The sequence below is a fragment of the Dunckerocampus dactyliophorus genome, chromosome 7 (genome assembly GCF_027744805.1).
Source record: "Dunckerocampus dactyliophorus isolate RoL2022-P2 chromosome 7, RoL_Ddac_1.1, whole genome shotgun sequence".
Classification (NCBI taxonomy): domain Eukaryota; kingdom Metazoa; phylum Chordata; class Actinopteri; order Syngnathiformes; family Syngnathidae; genus Dunckerocampus; species Dunckerocampus dactyliophorus.
The window spans coordinates 17,210,110-17,230,600 of record NC_072825.1 but is presented as its reverse complement, the minus strand read 5'-3'; the positions used below and the strand labels follow the sequence as shown (position 1 = coordinate 17,230,600).

General features: G+C 41.3%; 1 protein-coding gene across 12 annotated transcripts in view; it reads left to right on the top strand.

Annotated features, from left to right (window-relative positions):
- Positions 1-15,619, top strand: part of cobl (cordon-bleu WH2 repeat protein) — a 70,938-nt gene extending 55,319 nt beyond the window's left edge. For 8 of the 12 annotated variants that reach the window (XM_054781950.1, XM_054781949.1, XM_054781954.1 and 5 more), the window contains 7 exons: positions 1,136-1,460; positions 3,615-3,712; positions 5,493-5,633; positions 5,750-7,401; positions 7,594-7,701; positions 11,840-12,097; positions 13,840-15,616. In XM_054781950.1, the coding sequence (XP_054637925.1) occupies positions 1,136-1,460; positions 3,615-3,712; positions 5,493-5,633; positions 5,750-7,401; positions 7,594-7,701; positions 11,840-12,097; positions 13,840-13,920 (2,663 nt within the window). In that variant the 3' untranslated portion in view covers positions 13,921-15,616. Of the gene's footprint in view, positions 1-1,135; positions 1,461-3,614; positions 3,713-5,492; positions 5,634-5,749; positions 7,402-7,593; positions 7,702-11,839; positions 12,098-13,839 lie in introns of all 12 variants that reach the window. The other 4 variants (XM_054781959.1, XM_054781960.1, XM_054781955.1 and 1 more) reach the window with 4 other exon arrangements.
- Positions 15,620-20,491: the final 4,872 nt, after the last annotated feature.

Below are 20,491 nucleotides of genomic sequence, written 5' to 3'. Positions count from 1 at the left end.
AGCAAAGTATTTTAACCTGTGGAAAAATATATATGAATCAACTGGAATTGTTTGCAATAAAAGATTTAAGATGAATTAATGTACATGGGCTGCAACAGACCTGTATGACAAAATATTTGCTTAGGAATTGAAATAGTGAAGCATGTGCCTGATGTCTGCAGTGGAAATTTGACACTTTAAATGCGACAATGTGTACACATGCATGTCTGTGTGTGTGTGTGTGTGGCTGTAGCTGCCATGACTAAGCTGTTTTTGGAAATAAGTTGGGAGGCTTGATAGCCTTGTGAGTCATCGCACGTCATGAACTGAGGGATAAAATATACATGCACACGCACACAGGGCCCACAATCATTAATACAACCAAGGTTGTGCTCTCATTTCCAAGAATTCTCTATTGAGCTCACAGTTTTGTGCATGCGGGCCAGGCTGCAGAAAAGCCAACAAATGGTACATTGTTCTCTTGGCCTAGAGTTTAGTTAGTGACAGTGACAGACTAAATAGGTTTCCCCCAAATCCACAAAACTGACCAAACTGTACTAGAGAGATGACAGGGTATGAATCAATAGTGTCTTCCCTGGAAGCTAAAACAGTACTGTAAAAAAGTCTAATTAAAAGGGTTTGTTTACTGTACTTGTACCCACACATCATTTAAGTTGTTTTATCAAGCCACAAGTGGTTGTGCACTGAGCTCATGTTTGTATATCTGGCTTGTGTTTTTTTCTGGTTTGTGTGTTTGTGGTGTCAGAATGAATGTTGAAACTAACATAAATACTTCCTCTGTTTTTTTTCTTTCCTCGTCCATTTCTCGCCTGTTAGAATGTTGATGCTGCATCATGTGCTTCTTTTCAAACAACTGTCTTCTTGTGTTGTAAACTTGTCTTTGCATTCAGTACTGCAGGAACTCCAACAGTACAATCCAGAAACTATCAATCTAGCTCTGTGGATCAAACAGGCTGTAAAGTTTCTTTACTATTCCAGTAACAGCTCATTCTTAGACATTAGTTTTTGTATAAGTTTTATTTTATACATGTTTCTGGGTTGCAGATGTTGGAGTTTATTGCTGCTAAGCCGCCCTAACTGCTAACGCTCAACAAAAGTGAACTCTGAGAGTAACATCTCCATTTGTCCTCTTCAGCCTGGCTGCACTCTATGCAGAGCACTGCAGCTCACGTCAAGTTCCCAGAAAATAAAACCCCTGAGGAAGAGAGACTGTCCCTGGGAAGCAGCAGTAGCAGTGGCAGCAGCCTACCAGATCAAGGTTATGCCGCTTCTGAGGGAATGGTAGATGGTGAGGACTCAGGCCTGGTGAGCTCTCCATCTGACACCTATCCCACATCCCCAGAGGGTAGTTTGTTTTTGGAGAGAAGTTGTAAAGCCAGACGAGAGAGACAGCCTGGACCAATCAGGGACATTTCCAGTGACAGCGATGAAGGCTGTGCCACCTGGAATTCAAACGACAGGTAAAAAAATCTTGGAATGTTGTTTGAAGAAAAGTGAACGGGAAATAAACATGCCCATTTACATCTGCAAAATTAAAGTGCTCAGGTTGCCAAAAAATATTTGAAGGCAATAAAAAAAAGTATTCATGAATAAAACGTTTTTTTTGTTACACTGCTGTCCTCCGATAGTAAACAACATATAAAATACGAGTGAAATTAAGTTGTGATTATCAAACGGCCCACAGTGAGTTTTCTGAACCGCTGCCATCTTGGCAACCAGACTCAAGTCATAGCTGTGGACACACAGCAAAGCAAAGAAAGAGCAATATTCACAACACAATAACTCGGGTTTCACTTTTTTTTTTCCCAAGCTGATACCTGCTTCTGTTGTTGTTGTTGTTGTTGTTGTTGTTCCATTCTGTCATATTTTGTAGGATTCCACAATGTAGCTATTCTCAACCTCAGATAAAACAAGCCATGGTTTCATACAATTAACCACCTGAATCTTGTAGAAAACCCCTTTTTTTGTTTACCATTTATATTGTGAATTAGGTATATTTTCATTTCCTTATTTGACTTTCACTTTCTGTTTTAAGCAGCGTGTTGTGGCACTATCCTGCAAAGTCACATGAAATTGATGCCATATTTGTTGTATTAAAAAAAAAATTAACATGCAACTGACCTTCAGGTCCCTTTAGCAACACACTTGGCCGAAACAGGAGCATCTGATACAACGCATGTAAAAAGAAATCTACCAGTATGTTGTTTGACTGGCGGTGATTGACACTGACAGATCTATGCAGAGACTGTAAGATACAAGACGAGTGAGCAGCAGTCCCTGTTTATCTAGACTTGAAATTTGGCATGAAAACCCATATTATACTAAGATTTGTAGAATATATCTACAACAAAAAAATGGATTTCCTTAAGGCCACCTTGGCACACTGTTCTATTGTGTTTTCATTTTATTTCCTCTGGAAATACAAATTCAGTCCCAAACTTCCATTTGAAATCCAGTCCCAAACTTCCCTTTATCTGAAGCACAGTATCAAAAAAAGTGTCCTCGAAATGTGCCCAACATAATACATAAGAATCTAAAGCGGCGATTGCCGTCTTTTGGAAATGTGAATAGGCTTACTTTGTCTGCTTGAGTGTTTGAGCTCAAAAGCCTGTCACACCACGGGCAGGTATAATATCAGAAAAATATATAACAACAGAAATCAACAAAAAATGCACCACAGCGATATGAAACCAGTAGTCCATGCGTAGTTCCAAGAGGGAGTGTTCTCAAAGTCATGTTAAGCACACATCTAACATGGGAAATATGTCTTTCAGTGTTATTTTGCATAGCAGAAATATCAATATTATGTTTTGGCGTCATGAGCACTTTAATGTTGATTTGTACTGTAAAAATATTTTTTCTAACTTGCTGCATCTTGGTATGCTCTAATCTTGCTTTAGAAGCCAACCCATCATCTGCCAACAAAAATTCTATTACAGTTGATCAAATTTAATAGATCCTGGCCTTTAGGCTAGAGAGATGCATGCCTTTCTCTTTGTTGTTGGTGTTGGAGTCAGCAGAATCCTTGTATTTGGTGATCAGTGTCGTGCCAGTATTTTCATCTGAAGAGTCACGCATCACAGTTCATTTTTAGAAGTGTCAGCAGTTTTTAGCATGCCAGCTGTAATAACAAGCACGGTTCTCACCATGTGTTTATATTCAATGTGTAGCCAAAGCTGACATGTTCAACCTTTTAGTGCTGGGTTTGAGTGGTTCTGTTAGAAAGGCCTTAGTGTAAAGTGAATGGTGTCTTATCCAGTACGAGTGATCTAACTGGAAGACAATTTATGAACCCTGGCCCTGATACTGTTGTCTGTAGTTCAGTAGTATTCCAGGAAAGCTCCAGTAAACTGTTTTCTCAGAATTGTTCCGAAAATGACGGCCCTTCCCAAGTTTCTTTTGAAGACACATTGTATTTGATTTGGTTATTTTGTTTTCAGTTTGTTATGGCTGAAATGGCATTAAGTCATGAGAATGGTTCATTTAACACTTAATGTAAGTGAATGAAATCTGAACTACAGAAAATCACACTGTCAAGAGCACAGAAGGCTGGCTAGCCACATGCCCTTACCTCTTTTCTGATTCTTATTTTTGTTTACCATTCTTTGTCACAGTTGCATCAAACTCCAGGCAAAGTCAGGCAGAATAAAAAGTACCTATGAAGAAAAATATAAATGGCTCCATCAGACCAACTTGGCGGCAGACCATTCAGGTGAGTGGGCAAGTTACAGCATAAAGCCCTGCTGTACATCTTACACTTACTGAACCTCGTGTTTTCAGATAATGCAATTAGTTTACATTGTAGTACAGGTGGTCCTTGGTTTACCGCATTGTGTGGTTAACGTATGCGCTCCCGTAAATTGCCCGGACGTTGTCAGGATGACGAGGAGGTGGTTGATCAACAAAAACAAAACATGCTACTGTCGGCCAAAACAGGCCAAAACAACATCTGAAAAGTCAACTGTCCTCTCTGCACCATCCTCCTCTCTCCTCCTCATCTTGGACGGCAAATCCCTTAAAGGCTCGCCCGGAGGAGGAAACACCAGATTGTTATTGACTCTGTATTGTGAGATAGACCTTCTCCCCCGCCTGAGTCTGCTGCATTTTTCGCTGCCCAGCCTTTCGCACACTGCCTACTGAGGATTACCTCCACCCCATTCTCGTACTATAAATTCCCGTCTGTTGCTCATAAGGTGTCTGCATTTTGGAGCTCAGCTTGGTCTAGCCCATTCAATAAAGCGAATTCAATCGCAAAATTAAAAAATGGCACCCTTGACTGCGTAGACTACAGAGGGCTAAACATGAGTCTAAAATAAATACGCCCTGTCCCTGCTCACTACTGCCTTTTGATGTTCTGCAAAGAGCTGAAATCTTCACTAACCTTGGCCTGTGCACTGCCTACCATCTAGAGCGGAGAAAATAAAGGCAGTGGCAGAGTGGCCAACACCGTCAGACCAGGAAGGAGTTGCAGTATTTTCAGCCACTTGGCATCCCCCTGTCTGCATTAATTTTGACTAAGACCAGTTTCAGTTGGAACCACCAGGCAGAAAAAGCATTCCAGGAGCTTAAGCAGCTGTTCACCACCGCCCCAATCCTGATCCAACCTGACCCTTCCAGGCAGTACATTGTCGAAGTGGACACCTTTGACACCGGCGTCTTGAGCAGTGATATCCAAAGGGCTGAAGATCAAAAGCTGCACCAACGTGCTTTTTATTGCATTCGACTTTCCCCAGCAGAGAGCAATTGCGACATGGGTGATAAGGAGCTGCTGGCGGTCAAGCTAGCCCTGGAGGAGTGGTGCCACTGTTGCAGAGGCCTGACCAACCATTTCCCTCCTTTGAGACACCACCTGCCACCTGACTCATTGATGACCATTCATCCTCCGTATGTTGTTTGTAGAGGGGGGGATCTACCAGTAACTAGTAGTTTGGGAATGGTACGGCCCTGAGGAGCGTTCTTGGAAACCCTGTTCTTTCATCCTAGACCCTGACATCCTCCGTGACTTCCATCGCTCCTATGCAGACAATCCTGAGGCCTGGGTACACTCCCTCCTCCCCCTCTCCCCCTTGCCTCTTTCATTCCCTTATTACAGCGACCTGATGTAGGCCCTGATGTGGAATCATCGCCGCATCGTCTTTGAAGGCAAATCTGTAAAGGCCCAAATGGAGGAGGAAACATCACCATCACCAGTCTTTGTAGTATGTGACTGACCTTCTTTCCTGCTTGAACCCGCTGCATCGTTTGTTGCCCAGCCTTCCCTGCACTGCCCACCGAGGATTTCCTTGACGCCTAATACTCGTACTCTCGTCTTTTGCTCACATTAAGGTGAGGTGGTCAGCCCACGACCCCAGTACCAATCCTTAACATCGCCTTTAAATGGATACCCATACCCCTTTAAATGGATTGCAGTTAGTGTTAGTTGCATAACTGTTTAAATTAATTCTTTAACCATAGGTTTTTAAGACACATTTACAAAACTACCTTTTCCACAGCTATTTATAGGGTGCCTGTGCCTGCAGTGGACATGGATATACCAGTCACCGTTATAGATGAAATAGCGGATGACCATAAACCTTGTGGAGAGGAAAATACGGCAACAGTACTCACTGACATGATGTTGTCTCACAGTAAAGGTAGGAAGAATTGTCACCTAATGTACTGCAGTTTTTGGCCTCGGGCTCTTGTATATAAAGTGCATCACTAATAATGCATCGAGGGGTGTTGACATTATTTTCCCTTTTCATCACAGGTTCAGAGGGTGCTGCAGAGTGGCACAACAAAAACAATAACGCTTGCATAGCTGCTTCTACTAAAAGCAATGCCAAGCACGTATCTAAACCTGAACAGTATAGAATGCCACTGGAAAAGGGGGCAAGTGTTAATACAAAGGAAAACATGATTTATAAAAGAACACAAGAACAGATGACTGCAGATGTGAAAGAGGATGATGAGAAACGATCATTTGCAGTCGAAGATTTTGAGTCCCAGAAACAGAGTAACAACATGATAAAACATCAAAGTCTCAGATCTGATCTAAAGAGTAATGCGGATTGTTTACCTGAAGACAGTCCTGTTCTACCCCATGCTAGCCAGCGATCACTGCCCACAGAATACCAGAATAACTCCAGCTCTAATGTTTTGCAAAGGAAAGTTACTTGCAATCCCACCTCTCGATTTGGTATGAAAACATTCACTGTTGTTCCTCCCAAACCCTCTGTCATGCAAGGTGCTACGCAAAATGCATCTGCCACATTAACTGCTGGTGCCATTAAGATTGACGAGCAAGGAAATATCATGAAATGTGGCAGTGGCCACCACAGCAAAGGAGTTGATCCGACACAATCTGGGATTACCAGCAGCGATGAGTCTCCTCTCTTAGGAAAAGCCAAAGCTTTTTGGAGCTATAGTGAAAGACAAGAATGTGCTGGTCCTCGTAGCAAAGGTGTGACTGACAAGGCAAAGGAGAGCTTGGAGAACTTGAAAACTTCAGAAACTACGATGAGCAATGATAGAAAAGAACTTTTGAAAACCCAACATAAACTGAATGATCCTACGGCGTGTACCCAGTTGGAAGAGACAGATCGTAAAATGAACGAATCAACGAATAGTGTCTTTACAAAACAGCAACATGCAGAAATTGCTAATATTTCAGTACCCGGAAGTATTAAGCAGCCACCACTCACTCCAGACCTTCACACCTTCCTCAAAACAACCCGATGTACCTCCAGTCAATATGTGGCCTCTGCTATTAATAAGTACACCCCTAAGACCGCCACGAAAACCAACATTGTGTCTTTCCCTTCCCAGTCCAGTCCTTTAACACAGCCCAATGTTGCCTTCCGTTCACTGGGTCACTCTATACAAGTGAATCCACGACAGTCCTCTAAGATCTCTTTGATCGATAATAAGTTGGGTAAATCTGGTCTTTACCACCCTGGTCCTGTGAGGTCTAAGAGCTACCCTGAATTTATGTCAGATAGTCAGAGACAAATCAGAGAAGACAAGGAAGGAAATGGTGTTGAATCCACACAAGGAAGTTCCTGTTCACAAGGGCTAGTGTCTGACAAAATTAAACACTTTCAGTCATGTGGTCCCACTCAAACAACCATGACTGATGGCAGTATTAGACAAGCTAATAATTATTGGTGTAGAAGCCCCATGGCTTCACAGAGGAGTCATCTTCAGTCAAACTCGTGTCTAACAGCCGCTGTTGCAAAACCGGAACCATCACGTAGAATGTCGGACAGTGCTGTCACCCAAGGATCTCCACCTGTGAACATATTTGGACCAGTTAAAAAGTTTAAGCCAGTCATCTGTAGATCTTTTGAGAGACCGACCTCTCTGCACACCAACCTAATGGAGGCCATCCAAACAAGTGGTGGCAGGGACAGCCTCAAGAAGGTGAGCTGTTCCAACAGCTTTTTTCCTCAACAGCTTTTATGTCTGATAATGAATGTATGGGTGAGATGGATGTGATCTAATGCTTTAAGTGAAACGAGTTTATATTCTTGACTTTTTCAATTTGACTTTGATGGTTCTGTGGGCAAGAAGACATAAATGAACTACATTTTCCTCTCCTGTTGGCATGACTAGATAACCTCATCTGGTGGCAGAAGCAAGGAGGCCTTTTCTGATGAGAGTGAGAGGTCTGCTCTTCTTGCTGCTATTCGAGCCCAGAGCTTCTCCGAAAGGCTAAGAAAGGTAAAATACTCTAGTGTCTAGTTATTCAGTGTTACTGAACCATGTCTGTCAACACTAATCAATGTAAAACTATTTAACCAACAATGGTATAGCACAATGGCGGATGTGGTTAGCACAGTTCTACTCAAATAGTGGGGCGCCCCCCATGGATGCGTGGGGCGGAGCAAAGTGTCGGGGGCATAAGGGGGAGGGTGGTTGTAGTCTTTTGGTATCAGTGTTCTGCTCCCACCAATGTTCGGCCTTTACTCTCAAAAAAGCCTCCAGGTGGCTTCCATTTCACAGCTTTTACTTGGAAACACTATAAAGCTCATGCACAAATAAAGCACGTCAATTATAACTTAATTTATATGACATTCAACAAACAAAATGCATTAAAACTATTGTACATCTCATTGTGACAGACGATTTGATACGCATCCAGATACACATGTTATGATACGATTGGAAAACAATAGATTATTAAAAACAGAATAATTAAATAGATGCGAACAACACAATTTGATACGATTCTACGGTTAACATTTGTTGATGAAGACATTAATCTTACATTATAAAATAAAGATGCCGATTCTATAAAAGTGACATTCCTACAGTATTTTCATATGTGTAAAAGACCACATCATATCAAGCATGCTGTAAGGCAGTGGTTCCCAAACTTTTCAGTCGCATACCCCTTCAGACATCTGACTGGAAGTCATGTAGCCCCTACTCCTGCACACTTAAAAAACAAAACCACACAATGAAACATCTTTGATTTACTCCCTCTATCTATTTTCTATGCCGCTTATCCTCACTAGGGTTGCGGGCATGCTGGAACCTATCCCAGCCACCTTCGGGCGAGAGGTGGGTACACCCTGGATTGGTCGCCAGCCAATCGCAGGGCACATATAGACAACCATTCGTACTCACATTCATACCTATGGACAAGGACAACATGCATGTTTTTGGAATGTGGGAGGAAACCGGAGTACCTGGAGAAAACCACGCACGTACGGGGAGAACATGCAAACGCCACACAGAGATGCCCAATGGAGATTCCAACCAAGGCCTTCCCGATCTCCTGACTGTGTGGCCAACATGCTAACCACTTGGCCACCGTGTGGCCATCTTTGATATATATTATGACATATTTATTTTTCAACTGCACACACAGGCTACTCATTTAAAACAAGGGGTTTTAGAGTTGTCTTCTGTTGGGTTAATTTATTTATATTATGAATGAATATTCTTAATTATATATTACGTTATATTAAATGGTGACAAGCTGTGGTAAAATGTGGTAAACTGTGATCTTGATGCTCTTCTGCTGTGCTTTGTGTGCAACAACATGGTACGTAATAATTCCAATGAAAACTAAGGCACATGATGTGCAGACATCAATAAGGAAATGGATTCAATGCGAGGCTTATTACTGAGAATATAGCATGAGCTTATGCACCAAGCAAAAATGCACAGCAGCACAGAGCAAACATTATTAAAGCTCATCTGTGTGCATTTACGCACAGCAATTAACATTTGTGAACAAGGACGGAAAATACAAAGAACAGAAAATACACGTCTATCTGTGCAGCGTCAGAGAAAGTCATACACAAAAGTCTCAATCTGCATCACACATGGTGTGTTCAGTGACTACTGATCAAAAGGACCGCAACACCCGAAGAAGACACATTATTCATGAAAGCATAAATTTAATACATGTGCAAAATTGGGGGCTTTCTAACATAGTCAGTGCATCCAGTCAACAAACAAATGACAAGCTTATACAACTCAGAAAACACACTAATTACTCACAGCACCACATAAGAATCATTTAGCACACAATATAATGATCTTGAAAAACCTTCCAAGATGAAATACTTTTAAAGCACAAAGTCATCATCAAACTTATTTATCTAACACACACACACACACACAACAATGAACAACTTCATGCTGCCCCCTTTATTCTGCACTATACATAGCTACTACCTTTTCTGTGGCTGTTCACATGAGGCGTTTGGGTACATTATGTATATCTGTGTTTGGCGCTAATGTAGTCAAGCCGTTTTTAATTTTTATTCACGTAACCCCTTAGGCAATCTGCGTACCCCTAGAGGTATGCATACCCCACTTTGGGAACCTAGGCTGTAAGGCAAAGGCAAAAAAATAAAAGACAAAAGACAACAACAGACTCAGATGTGAAATGTATTTAGTTTTAGACACGGACCAAAAATGAATGAACATCTTTTTGTTTGATGGGATCAATATAGTCTTAGCCTTCAGTCCAATCAATAATAATAAATAGTGCCCCTCAAATAATGACATATTTCTTCAAGAGTGACAAACATTTGTTCAAGCAAAGATAAGCAAATAGCACAATTTTTGCCACATGGGCGCAATGAAAATGCAGTTCGGTTGGAAAAGTATGTTTGCAACACTCCAAGTAGGTAAACGGTACAAGATGTAAAAATGTTACAAACCAAAAAATGGTAAGCACCAGCCCTAGAAAAAATGGTACGATACTCGTCTGTTGGTCTGCTGGTCTGGCTAGTCAAGATTTGTTGTGCTACCAGCTACCAACTACTTCCCGGGTGTGAAAAAAAATTAAAAGCGGCTACGGTATTATTCCATTCCATTCCATTTTCTTCCGCTTATCTTATCTTCTTCCACGGGATCAGCAGTCTCAGTAGGGAAGTTTTGACTTCCCAGTCTCCTGCCACCTCATCCAGTTCCACCGGGAGGACACCAAGGAGTTCCCAGGCTCGCTGTGAGACATAATCCGTCCAGCGTGTCTTAAGTTTGCCCTGGGGCCTTCTCCCAGCTGGGCATGCCCGGAACACCTCACCAGTGAGGCGTACAGGAGGCATCCAGACTAGATGCCCGAGCCACCTCAACTTGATGTGAAGGAGCAGCGGCTCTGCTCTCAGCCCCTCCTGGATGACCGAGGTCCTCACCCTATCTCTCAGGGTGAGTTCAGCCACCCTAGGAAGGAAACTCATTTCAGCCGCTTGTATCTGCGATCTTGTTCTTTCGGTCACGACCCAAAGCTCATAAGCATAGGTGAGGGCTGGCTCAGCTCTCTCTTGCAGATGCTGCGCCGATCCGCCTGTGGACCTCATGCTCCAACCTTCCCTCACTTGTGAAGACCCCGAGAGACTTGAACTCCTCCACCCGGGGCAAGTCCTCACTCCCAAACCGGAGACTGCAATCCATCCTTTTCCAAATGAGAACCATGGCCTTGGATTTGGAGGTGCTGAGTCTCATCCCAGAAGCTTGACTCCCTCGACACCTTGGCCTTGGCCTAGAAATTTTGTCCATAAAAATAATGAACAGAATAGGTGACAAAGGGCAGCCTTGGTGGAGGCCAGCGTTCACCGAAAACAAGCCCACCTGTGGGGGCAAGTATAATGGTCCGGAAAAATTGCACCACTTTAACTATTACACCATAAGACCAGTTCGTCTCGCAGCCTAAACTCGCCTTTGAGTTTTGGCCCCCAGAATGATTGAGTTTGACACTCCTAATCTAAGAATTTATGGCTGATTCCTATCGATCGACCATCAGTTTATTGCTCACAACCCTAATTAAAACAAATGCGCTCACTCAATGCTAATTCACATTGGAAATTCAAGTATACGAGAATACGAGCTAGTGATTAGCATTAGCGATTTACATGGCAATTTTGAACACCTCGAAATGAGAGCGTGGGAAAAATTCTGTACCTCATGGGGGGCACGAGGTCCAGAATTAATTGAGAACACACTGGGTTAGCACTTTTACCTCACAGCCACGTGGATGAGGGTTTGAATCTCAGTTCTGTCCTCTGTGTCAAGTTTGCATGTTCTCCTCATGCTTGCATGTGTTTACTCCGGGCACTCTGGTTTTCTTTGACTGTCCAATAACATGCATGGTAGGCCAACTGGAGGTTCTAAATTGCCCATTGAGGTAAATGTGAGTGTGAATGTGTGTGTGTCCTGTGACTGTTGACCAGTCCAGTGTGTACCCCAACTGTCGCCCAAAGACTTGTTATTTTCTCCAAGTACTTGTAGTTTTCAGATGCAATGTAGGCCATGAGAGTAAGTTCACTGCCACATACTGTTGGCACAACTGACATAACTTCATACACCATTTATATTTGTTTGGCTTCCTTGTGTCCTACAGACTAAATCAGAGGCTGCTGATGAGCTACAGAGGTTCAGAATGGCAGCTACTGAAGAGGAACAAAGGGGAGATGTTCCCTCCTCTCCTTCAGCAGTTTCTTTGACGTGCCCTTCTCCTTCTCCTCCCCCCTTCTTGCACCAAGCTAAGCATACCGCTGTAGCACATCCAAGTGCAAATGCCCTCATGAACCCCGCCATGGCCAGGGAGGCTATGATGGAGGCCATCCGCTCTGGATCAGCTGCAGAAAAGCTAAAAAAGGTAAGACAGTTTCACTGTTGGATTTTTCAACTACGAGCGGCTTCATGAAAGTCTGGTGGCAAAAGTAGCGTTTTACTCACACACTACCATGGATCTCATGTCTAGTTTTCGTTCTGTCCCATCTGTCCTGATTGCAGAACAAAAGAAAACACGGTCATTTACAGAAATCCAAACTAAAACAAAGAAAGTACATTTTATACTAGCATTAGCCCTGCAATTGTAAACATAAAGCTGCATAATTTCCCCCCAAAAGACCAAAAAGTACGAAATCAAACTGGTCAATGAAGACAAGAAAAAGACCTCAACATAAAAACGTCATTTTTAGCCAATGTCCCCGTTCTCTTTCACATCTTCCTCCTCTTTTGTAGAACAAACAAAGCTTTCTAATTGGTATACATCAGATTCATCAGGCATCCACGATTGAGTTAGAATATTTTCAAAAAGAGAAAGTTCACTTTTCGGGCAGCAACTGTTTAAAATTCAAGATTTCCATATTGTTGTTGTGATTGAGCCTGCACCAACAGTAGAGAAGTGAGAAACAGAACTGATGACCTTGTTAAAAAGCCTGCAACACTGAATACGCAACATTTTCTACTATTGGATACTTTCATACATCAATACAGTAAAACCTCTGTGTTCATCATTAATCCAGTCCAATGGTCAGATGAAAACCGAAATGCATGAAAACCAAATTAATATTTCCCATAAAAAACATAAAACAGTCTGTTCTCGACATCCAAAAATGCAAACACACAACACATTTTACAGAGACTAGTTTTACATGCAGCAAAAAATGGGAAATACATATAAATCTAGTCTGACTGGTGTGTGTCGCTCCTCAAATTTGAGCATGAGCTGATGAAGCCTGCTGGGATGAGAGGTAAATCATCTAAGACGGGGGTGCTCACACTTTTCCAGCCCGCAAGCTACTTTTAAAATGACCAAGTCCCAAAGCTTATAGTATCTAACCGGTAAACTTTGAAATACTAATGGAAACATTGATGATTTGTATTTGACATTCACATTTTCAAAGTTTACAGATAATCAAGGTAGTTGATATCATAATTATGGATAATAGAGATAATTACACATAAGTTGTCAATAGTTGTGTACATAACCTCAGTACTGGTAATACGTCAAAATGGCTAAGTAGCGTTCATTATGCATTACATCCAGTTAGCAGTTGCTATCAAACATTACTGATATACAAACATTTTAAGTGATTATGCAAAAGACAATGCAGCCGAATTCAAGGCAACATGTTACAAAGATGTCACCAATGGGCACATTTTCCATTTCATCATGAAATAATAGTTTAAGAAGTGGATGTGTTTAAAACACTGATTTCTGTAGTGGAGTTCATGACGCGAAGCAAAGCCGTCAAAAAATACTTATTTTTTTTCTACATAACTAGCCGCTACAAGTGAACAGATAACTTTTGTTATGCATCTTACCACTGTGTTGATTTTGCCATAATCAAATAATAAAGATGAAAGTTGCATCTCCGTGTCTAGCGTGAAACGCCTCTGTGGGGTAAGAGCAAATCAGAAGGGGAGCTTAATGTCAGCTGACTGATGCCATATGACATCTACAAAGTGACGATCGACCCAAACTAGCTTGGTGATCTACCGGTAGCTCGCGATCGACGTAATGGGCACACCTGTTCTAAGACAACCTGAGTAGTGTAGTTGCGATAGATTCAGTGCCCTGAGAATTATTTGTGGGTTTTTTTTCACATCTAGGTTGCAGTGCCCACAAAGACAGTCCAAGTGAATGGCAGACTGGGAACAATCCATTCAAACACCTCCAAGCTCTCACAATAACCATGCCATCAAAACAAGAAATATTGACTTTTTTTAGGTTGTTCTTTTACGACAGTGCATTGGATTGGAAGGTCACTCTATGCCTGTGTCAGTGACCTTAAACGTGTGAATAAGGCAGATGTAAAGAACAAAAAAATAAAGAAAATTACAAAAAAGTGTGGATCTGGAAGTAAGAACATGACAGGAAAGAGCTGGTTTAAGAATGCTAAACTTTCCAGGTGAAAGGTTTGATGTTTTTCATTTGTAAAATCAGATCAGTCAGCTGAAAGTCTTCGGGGCTATGTGTCCATCTTGATCTTGGAACACCAACTTGCTTGCGCTTGTGGACTTTTCACTGGAACGTTTGACAAAAACAAGTGCCAATGAAAGCAGAGTATGTCACATGGTTTGTGCAACTTCCATAGCCTGTTCTTTTCCTTTTGTTTACCACAGCTGAGATTTGGATGCCTTGTGCTGTTGCTCAGTGTTACGTACACAAAGTTTGCTGTAAAATTCCAAATGTGGTGCAATAGGTTGACTTTCATTTTAGTTATTAGAGCTCGTAAAGAATGCCAACTTACAAGAGGAGTAAAATTGTTGTAATCTACAAGTGCCTGTTATTTTGTTATGCTACTGTTTGAATTTAGATACATGCACATGGTCAGTGTTGAGCAGCCATGTTTATATTGAATTATATACAGGAGAGTATGAAATGTGAAATTTAACCTGCCCTTAATGTTAAATCTTATTTTTTTAAAGACGTTTATTCAAATGTTCAACATGGGCAGAGAGATTAGTTCATGAACAAATACCACAATACTAGTGTGTGATGGCTTTGTCAGCAGTGTCTTCCAGTTACTGTGTTTGTGTTCACATGTTTCACTGCTGTATGAAAGGTTAACAGTTTGGAGTAGCTGTATTTGATTTGGGGAAAACCTGGCTGCCATTGATGATTTGGGGTTTTAGAACTATATTGAATCAGTTTTTAGTTGTCCATATTAAGTTTTACATGCTTGCTGCTGTAATAAACAATACATTTAAGTGAAGGGATTTCATATAGCGAATGTTCAGTTTTCTTTTGATTTATCCAGAGAATAAAAAGCCTGTTTTGTTTCATTCTCTTACTGATTTGTTTATGCTAGAGATGGAAAAGCCCACTGCTCAATTTAGCTTTTATTTATTTTGTAAACTATTGAAAATGACTATTTTGACTAATTGACTATTGATTATGGTAAATCTTGATGAAATGTTATTTCGCTGGTGGGTGTGGATTTATATGAACTTCTGCTTTTTATGTTTATCTGAGAAGGTTGCACACTTACTTTGTCTACCTAATGTTTGAATAAATGACTTTGTAATCAAGCAATGTCTTCAAATTAGCAATTGTGAGACGGAGTAATTGTAAAAGCATCACTGGGAAGTTTATTGTGCCATTTCCAAGAGTAAGGGTTGATACTTCTCATCTGCTGCCCTATAAATATACTCTTTCAACATCTCTCTTTCTGGACCGACCACAGTCGAGTTGCTTTTCCCGGCAGCAGCTCGGCACCCTGACTCATCACTGTGGCTGCACAAAATGACTCCTCCAGAGGTTTTACTCCAGCACGGCATGTGATTCTTCCAGATAGAACAACCATAAATGTGCAAAATCTATTGTCATTTACTTACATACTCATCATAGAGTGTTATCTTAATTTTAACCATTTTGTTTTTACAAAAACAATTGGGGTGCATAAGTTTGAATTTTCTCTAATTTACTCAAAATTCAACATACATGCTCAAATATGTACTGTACATACTAGGCCACTAATGTTTATTTGAAACTTTTTCCTGTGGTATGACTAGACCAGTGGTTCTGAACTGCTTTGGTCAGGGACTGTTTTCAAGACAACGTGAGCTATCTTTACGGCACTCTTCTCCAGCAGATATCTGCAGCTGTGTGTTTTGGACAGCACGATAAGTCTCCAACTGCATGTCCGTTCTCTCCCACTCAAGCTTGACAGTCACCCAGAAACATGGCCTGCACCACACGGCAGCATAGCAAGCGAATAGCGCAACAAAAACGTGAGGTGCGTTCAGACATTGGGTCATTACATTATTTTTTTCCCAGGCAGACCTTTTTGGGTTCCAACCCACCAGTTAACCAATGAACTATAGACAACATCTGCAATTTTTATAAAACAATTGGATGTTAGAATTTTCTGTACTCAGTCAAAACAACATACATGCTCAAACATATATACATACTGCACTAATAATTAAACGCCGCCTCACAAATCAAACTTATGCCATAATTGTGGCAAGATATTTTTGGGCAAAACTGGTAAGAGATGATGACTTCACTAAGCAGTGACACGGGTGTCCCAGCAGCTTCCAGTTCATTGCAGCATTGAGCCTTGGTGGTTCCTGGGTTGTTCCTGAACGCCCCAACCAATTTCCTTTTCATCTGATGGTGGCAGTATGGCAGGGCCACCCCTGGCCAGATTGAGGGACGAAGCAAAATTTTATCTAGAACTGAATTGGGTGAATGAGCGGAAAAAATGGACTATGGCCAAGCGCCATAGTTCCCCCCATATTGTCATTAGTCCTCCATTTGATCTACATATTTACATTCCTTCACTGTGAAAACATACCATTCGCAATGAGATTCATAATGATATCAATATTGAGTATTCACAAAAATCGCATTTTCCGTAATGACGGTTTTCTTCTGGATCTAGCTCCATAGCTTTTGAAGATACAACAAATCCTAACACTCCAGATTCCACAGTGTCTTGGATACATATAAGGAGTTTGTCACATGTTTATAGCTTCATTTGTTGTCTTCCTATGATGAAAATTCCAAAGGTCCCCTCATATTCTGGATCATAGTATCCAGAATTATTCCATTTCGTGGATCAGTCTGTGATGTTTTGTAGAACCTGCTTTTTCCAAGTGCACTGACCCATTTTTTTGTGGTGTCATATGCACAAATGCCGAAAATGGTTCTATCTGGCAATGTTAATTCTTTAAATAATTCCTGGATCCAGACAGATCACCCCCAAAATGTAATCAGTTCTTCCATATCCCATTTATGACAATTCAACCTTTCATCCAAACTAAGAACATTTCAAGTACTTTTGAACACAGTTCACAAGTTATTTTAACCAAAAATCCATCACAAGCTTCACAAAACAGATTGTGTTCACCTTTAAAGGTCACATTTAGCCCGCATTTCTAGCCTCATATCCCACACAGTGTTTAGAGCATGATGAGTGAAAGGACTGTTGTGGTGTAACATTATGCAGAACATGTGCCTTGTTCTTAAGTGAAAGATAAATTATGAATAATGAAAACCTTTTGAACTTCCTCTGGCAACCTCCACTAAAAGCGCCTCCATCCGTGGTCCTGTGAGACACTTCTGGTGAAAGCCTTTGACTGACTGGCCTTCGCTCATGTTACACAGCTTTGTTCGTCTTGACTGCCAGACTTATGAGTGATGGACACAGTGACACAACCAGCGGGGGGGGATACATAGACTTTGTTTAATGGTGTTTTGCTTGTCTACAAAGTAACTGATCAATCAATTGAAACAAAAAGGCCTGTGCAATGAATTTTCAATGTCTGATGAGGTGAAATCGGCACAGTGTGTGTTGGGGGTTATGAATCCGTGCCAGTCTTGCATATAAATGACTTGGTTCCATGTCTCATCCATTCTGTTTGTGACTGATCTGCCATGTGCTGCTTGAATTTGTGTGTCTTGCCTTTTGTTCCCTTGTATGTGTAACTAGGTGTTTTTCAAGAGTGTGAGCCCCCTGCTGTCCTGATCCAGACACACACCACTGACAACTGATGACCTCTTTCACTGCAGACTCCCAGGGTGTGTTCCCATTAAGTCTCACAGGCTTGTTGGATAATGAACAGTATGTATTTACTGCTACTTTGGTTTGACAACTTCCATTTGAATGTCACTGGAATTGGCTGGATTACGTAGACACCCACCGTTTACCTTCATTGGTGGTGCGCAACACAGTATTTTGGTCCAAATACAGTTTTGGTTTAATATTCATTGACTTTGTCACATTCAAAAGTTGTAAAGTGTACCGCATTAAAGATGTGTAACACACAGCTTTTCCTGATGCCCCTTGGACTGGCTGCCTTACGTCGACGCAAGTGGCTGTCAACATAGCCAAACTCGAAATCCAGACTAACCATCGCTTGCACATTTGCTTGTCGATTTTGCCAGAGACGTAAGAAAAAATGGGTCTCGTTTTTCCTCCATTTGTGCATATTTTGATTCTTCAGAGACGGGAGCAGTGGTGGTTTTAGCTTCCTTGTGTGTGAGACCCCCTTCCTCACCTGTTTAAACTGATGGAAGATGTCGACCTGTGATGATTTCTCACCGTTGCAAGTACCTAAGTGGCCCATATCTAAAACCGCCACTAGACGGGAGTATTTTGCATGATTCTCAGCTGTAATTCAGGGGTTGGGCTATAGGGGGCTGTGGAGTGGGGCGTAAGAGGTGGTGAGGACTTTCAATATCAGTGTCTTCATGTATTTGCCTTCATGCATGGTATTTATGCTTGAACGATACACAATTTTTAAATATGACAATGCTGTCACGGTTGCTGACAGTGAAATGCGGCGCGTTATTGTAGCCTCCGAATAGTCTGACACGTTTTTTTTTTTTTACTATATTCTTACCTGAATGCGTTAACCGAAGTACCAACATCTCCAACGTCTGTGCCTCCTCTACACACCCACACAACACTCCCTCATTCTGTACCAATCACACGCAAGGTGAATTCACGGACATGGAGCACCAAACATCAACACAAAACATGCAAGTTGTTCCATTTTGCAGTGATTGTGAGCTCTCATTGACACATGCCAGATATATCAAAGTTTTTCAAAAAAGTCAAGCAATATATTTTCTCAGGTAACTGGTAACTCCGTTAGTAATTGAATGACTTTTTTGGGAAGTAACTATAATTACCTTTTAAACGTAATTTGCCCAGCACTGCGTATAATGTCTAATTTTTTTTTTTTTTAAGTCATCCAGTGAGTCCAATACTCCTGGTGAGACTGTGTTGTAATTTGTTTAGAATTCCAGCAAACAGTATATGGTTTGAGATGGGAAAGTGGGGGAAAAACTAATAGCACCTGGTTGGATAACCTGGTGATAGACAGGAAGGGGAAAAAAACAATACCAGGATGGCTCGACAGAAAGGAGTGCACAAAAAGCCATAACAAGTGCTTACACCTGCTAGTGCTTGGTTTAAGGGGGACCCGACAGAGGTGAAACCTTGAATTTGATGAATGGAAAATGCTGAAAACTAGTAGATTAAACATCTTGATAGTTTTACTCCAAAGCGAAATCATCATGAGTACACAGTCATTGTCCAAGTACAAAAACACCGACATCTCTACTCTAAGGAGTTACCAGTCCAAAACAGCAAAACATGTCCTCACGTAAACTTGGTCATGCTGCTCTTCTCAGTCACATAAACATCAGAGATGACTTATGCAATAACCCCTCTGATGAATAGAGAAACCCAACAGTGCTGGGAAGGTAACTGGAGCAGTGAGACATGACCCCCTGCTTGTGCAATCCCAAACACACGCCACCGCTGTTTATAATTCGGAGCTCCTGTGTTTGTCTTAACGAGAGCTTTTAATTCCCAAAGAACACCATGACCACAGTGAAACAAGATGTGTCATCATTTGATATGAGTAAACCTCGATTGGATTTGTAGCAAGTATTTCAAACAAACTAAACCAGTACTTGTCATTGTGGCGCCCTAATACTTAATATACTCGTAATACTGTATTAACGTTACCATTACACATGGTTAGCATTTTGTTGTTTTACTCTGAAAAAGTGATAAACGAGTGGCATATGTAGGACACAGGAAGTGAACAAGCTATTAGTGACTGCTGGAACATGGAGAACAGGTGAGATTAATAAGCGCTACGCCTACTTCTTATCGGACATGTTGAATTACGTCAGCCAACATGCAATTGGCTTCAATGTAATGTAAATAAACTATACCATTACATTTTTACGTGTTGGTTAACTTCTTTTTACACTTGTGTGACAATTAACAATGTTGGTGAGGGACATCCAACTAAAGGGTGGTTTTACAAGATTATTATTTTTTTGGACTTTTAAGACATTAGTAATTTTGTGACACATTTAATGTCAACAAAGTTCTATTGGAAACACATTTTTCGAAAAACGTAATAAATACAAACAATAAATATGTTTTGAAATTATTTGAGTGGATCGACATGGTCCCTTCAGGGTGTGTACGTGCGTGGCAGTGCATTTGGCACGATCGTAAATAGATGACAGGTTGTAAAAAACTAACAAAAAACAATCAAAATGTGTTTCGTGCATAACTTTAGTCAGTCGTACACGTTTTGCAACTGTTGCTTAGAACGGGGAATATATTGAGGTAAGATTACACACATGTAAAGAAAGAAGGGATTCTGTGGACACACCCTTAATCCCAGCAACCCTGAACGCAGCATTAATGGCATTGACGTGCCCTCGCTTTTGAGGGCGTGGCTATTTCGCGGGGCGGACTTGCTGGCGCGCACGCGGGCAAGT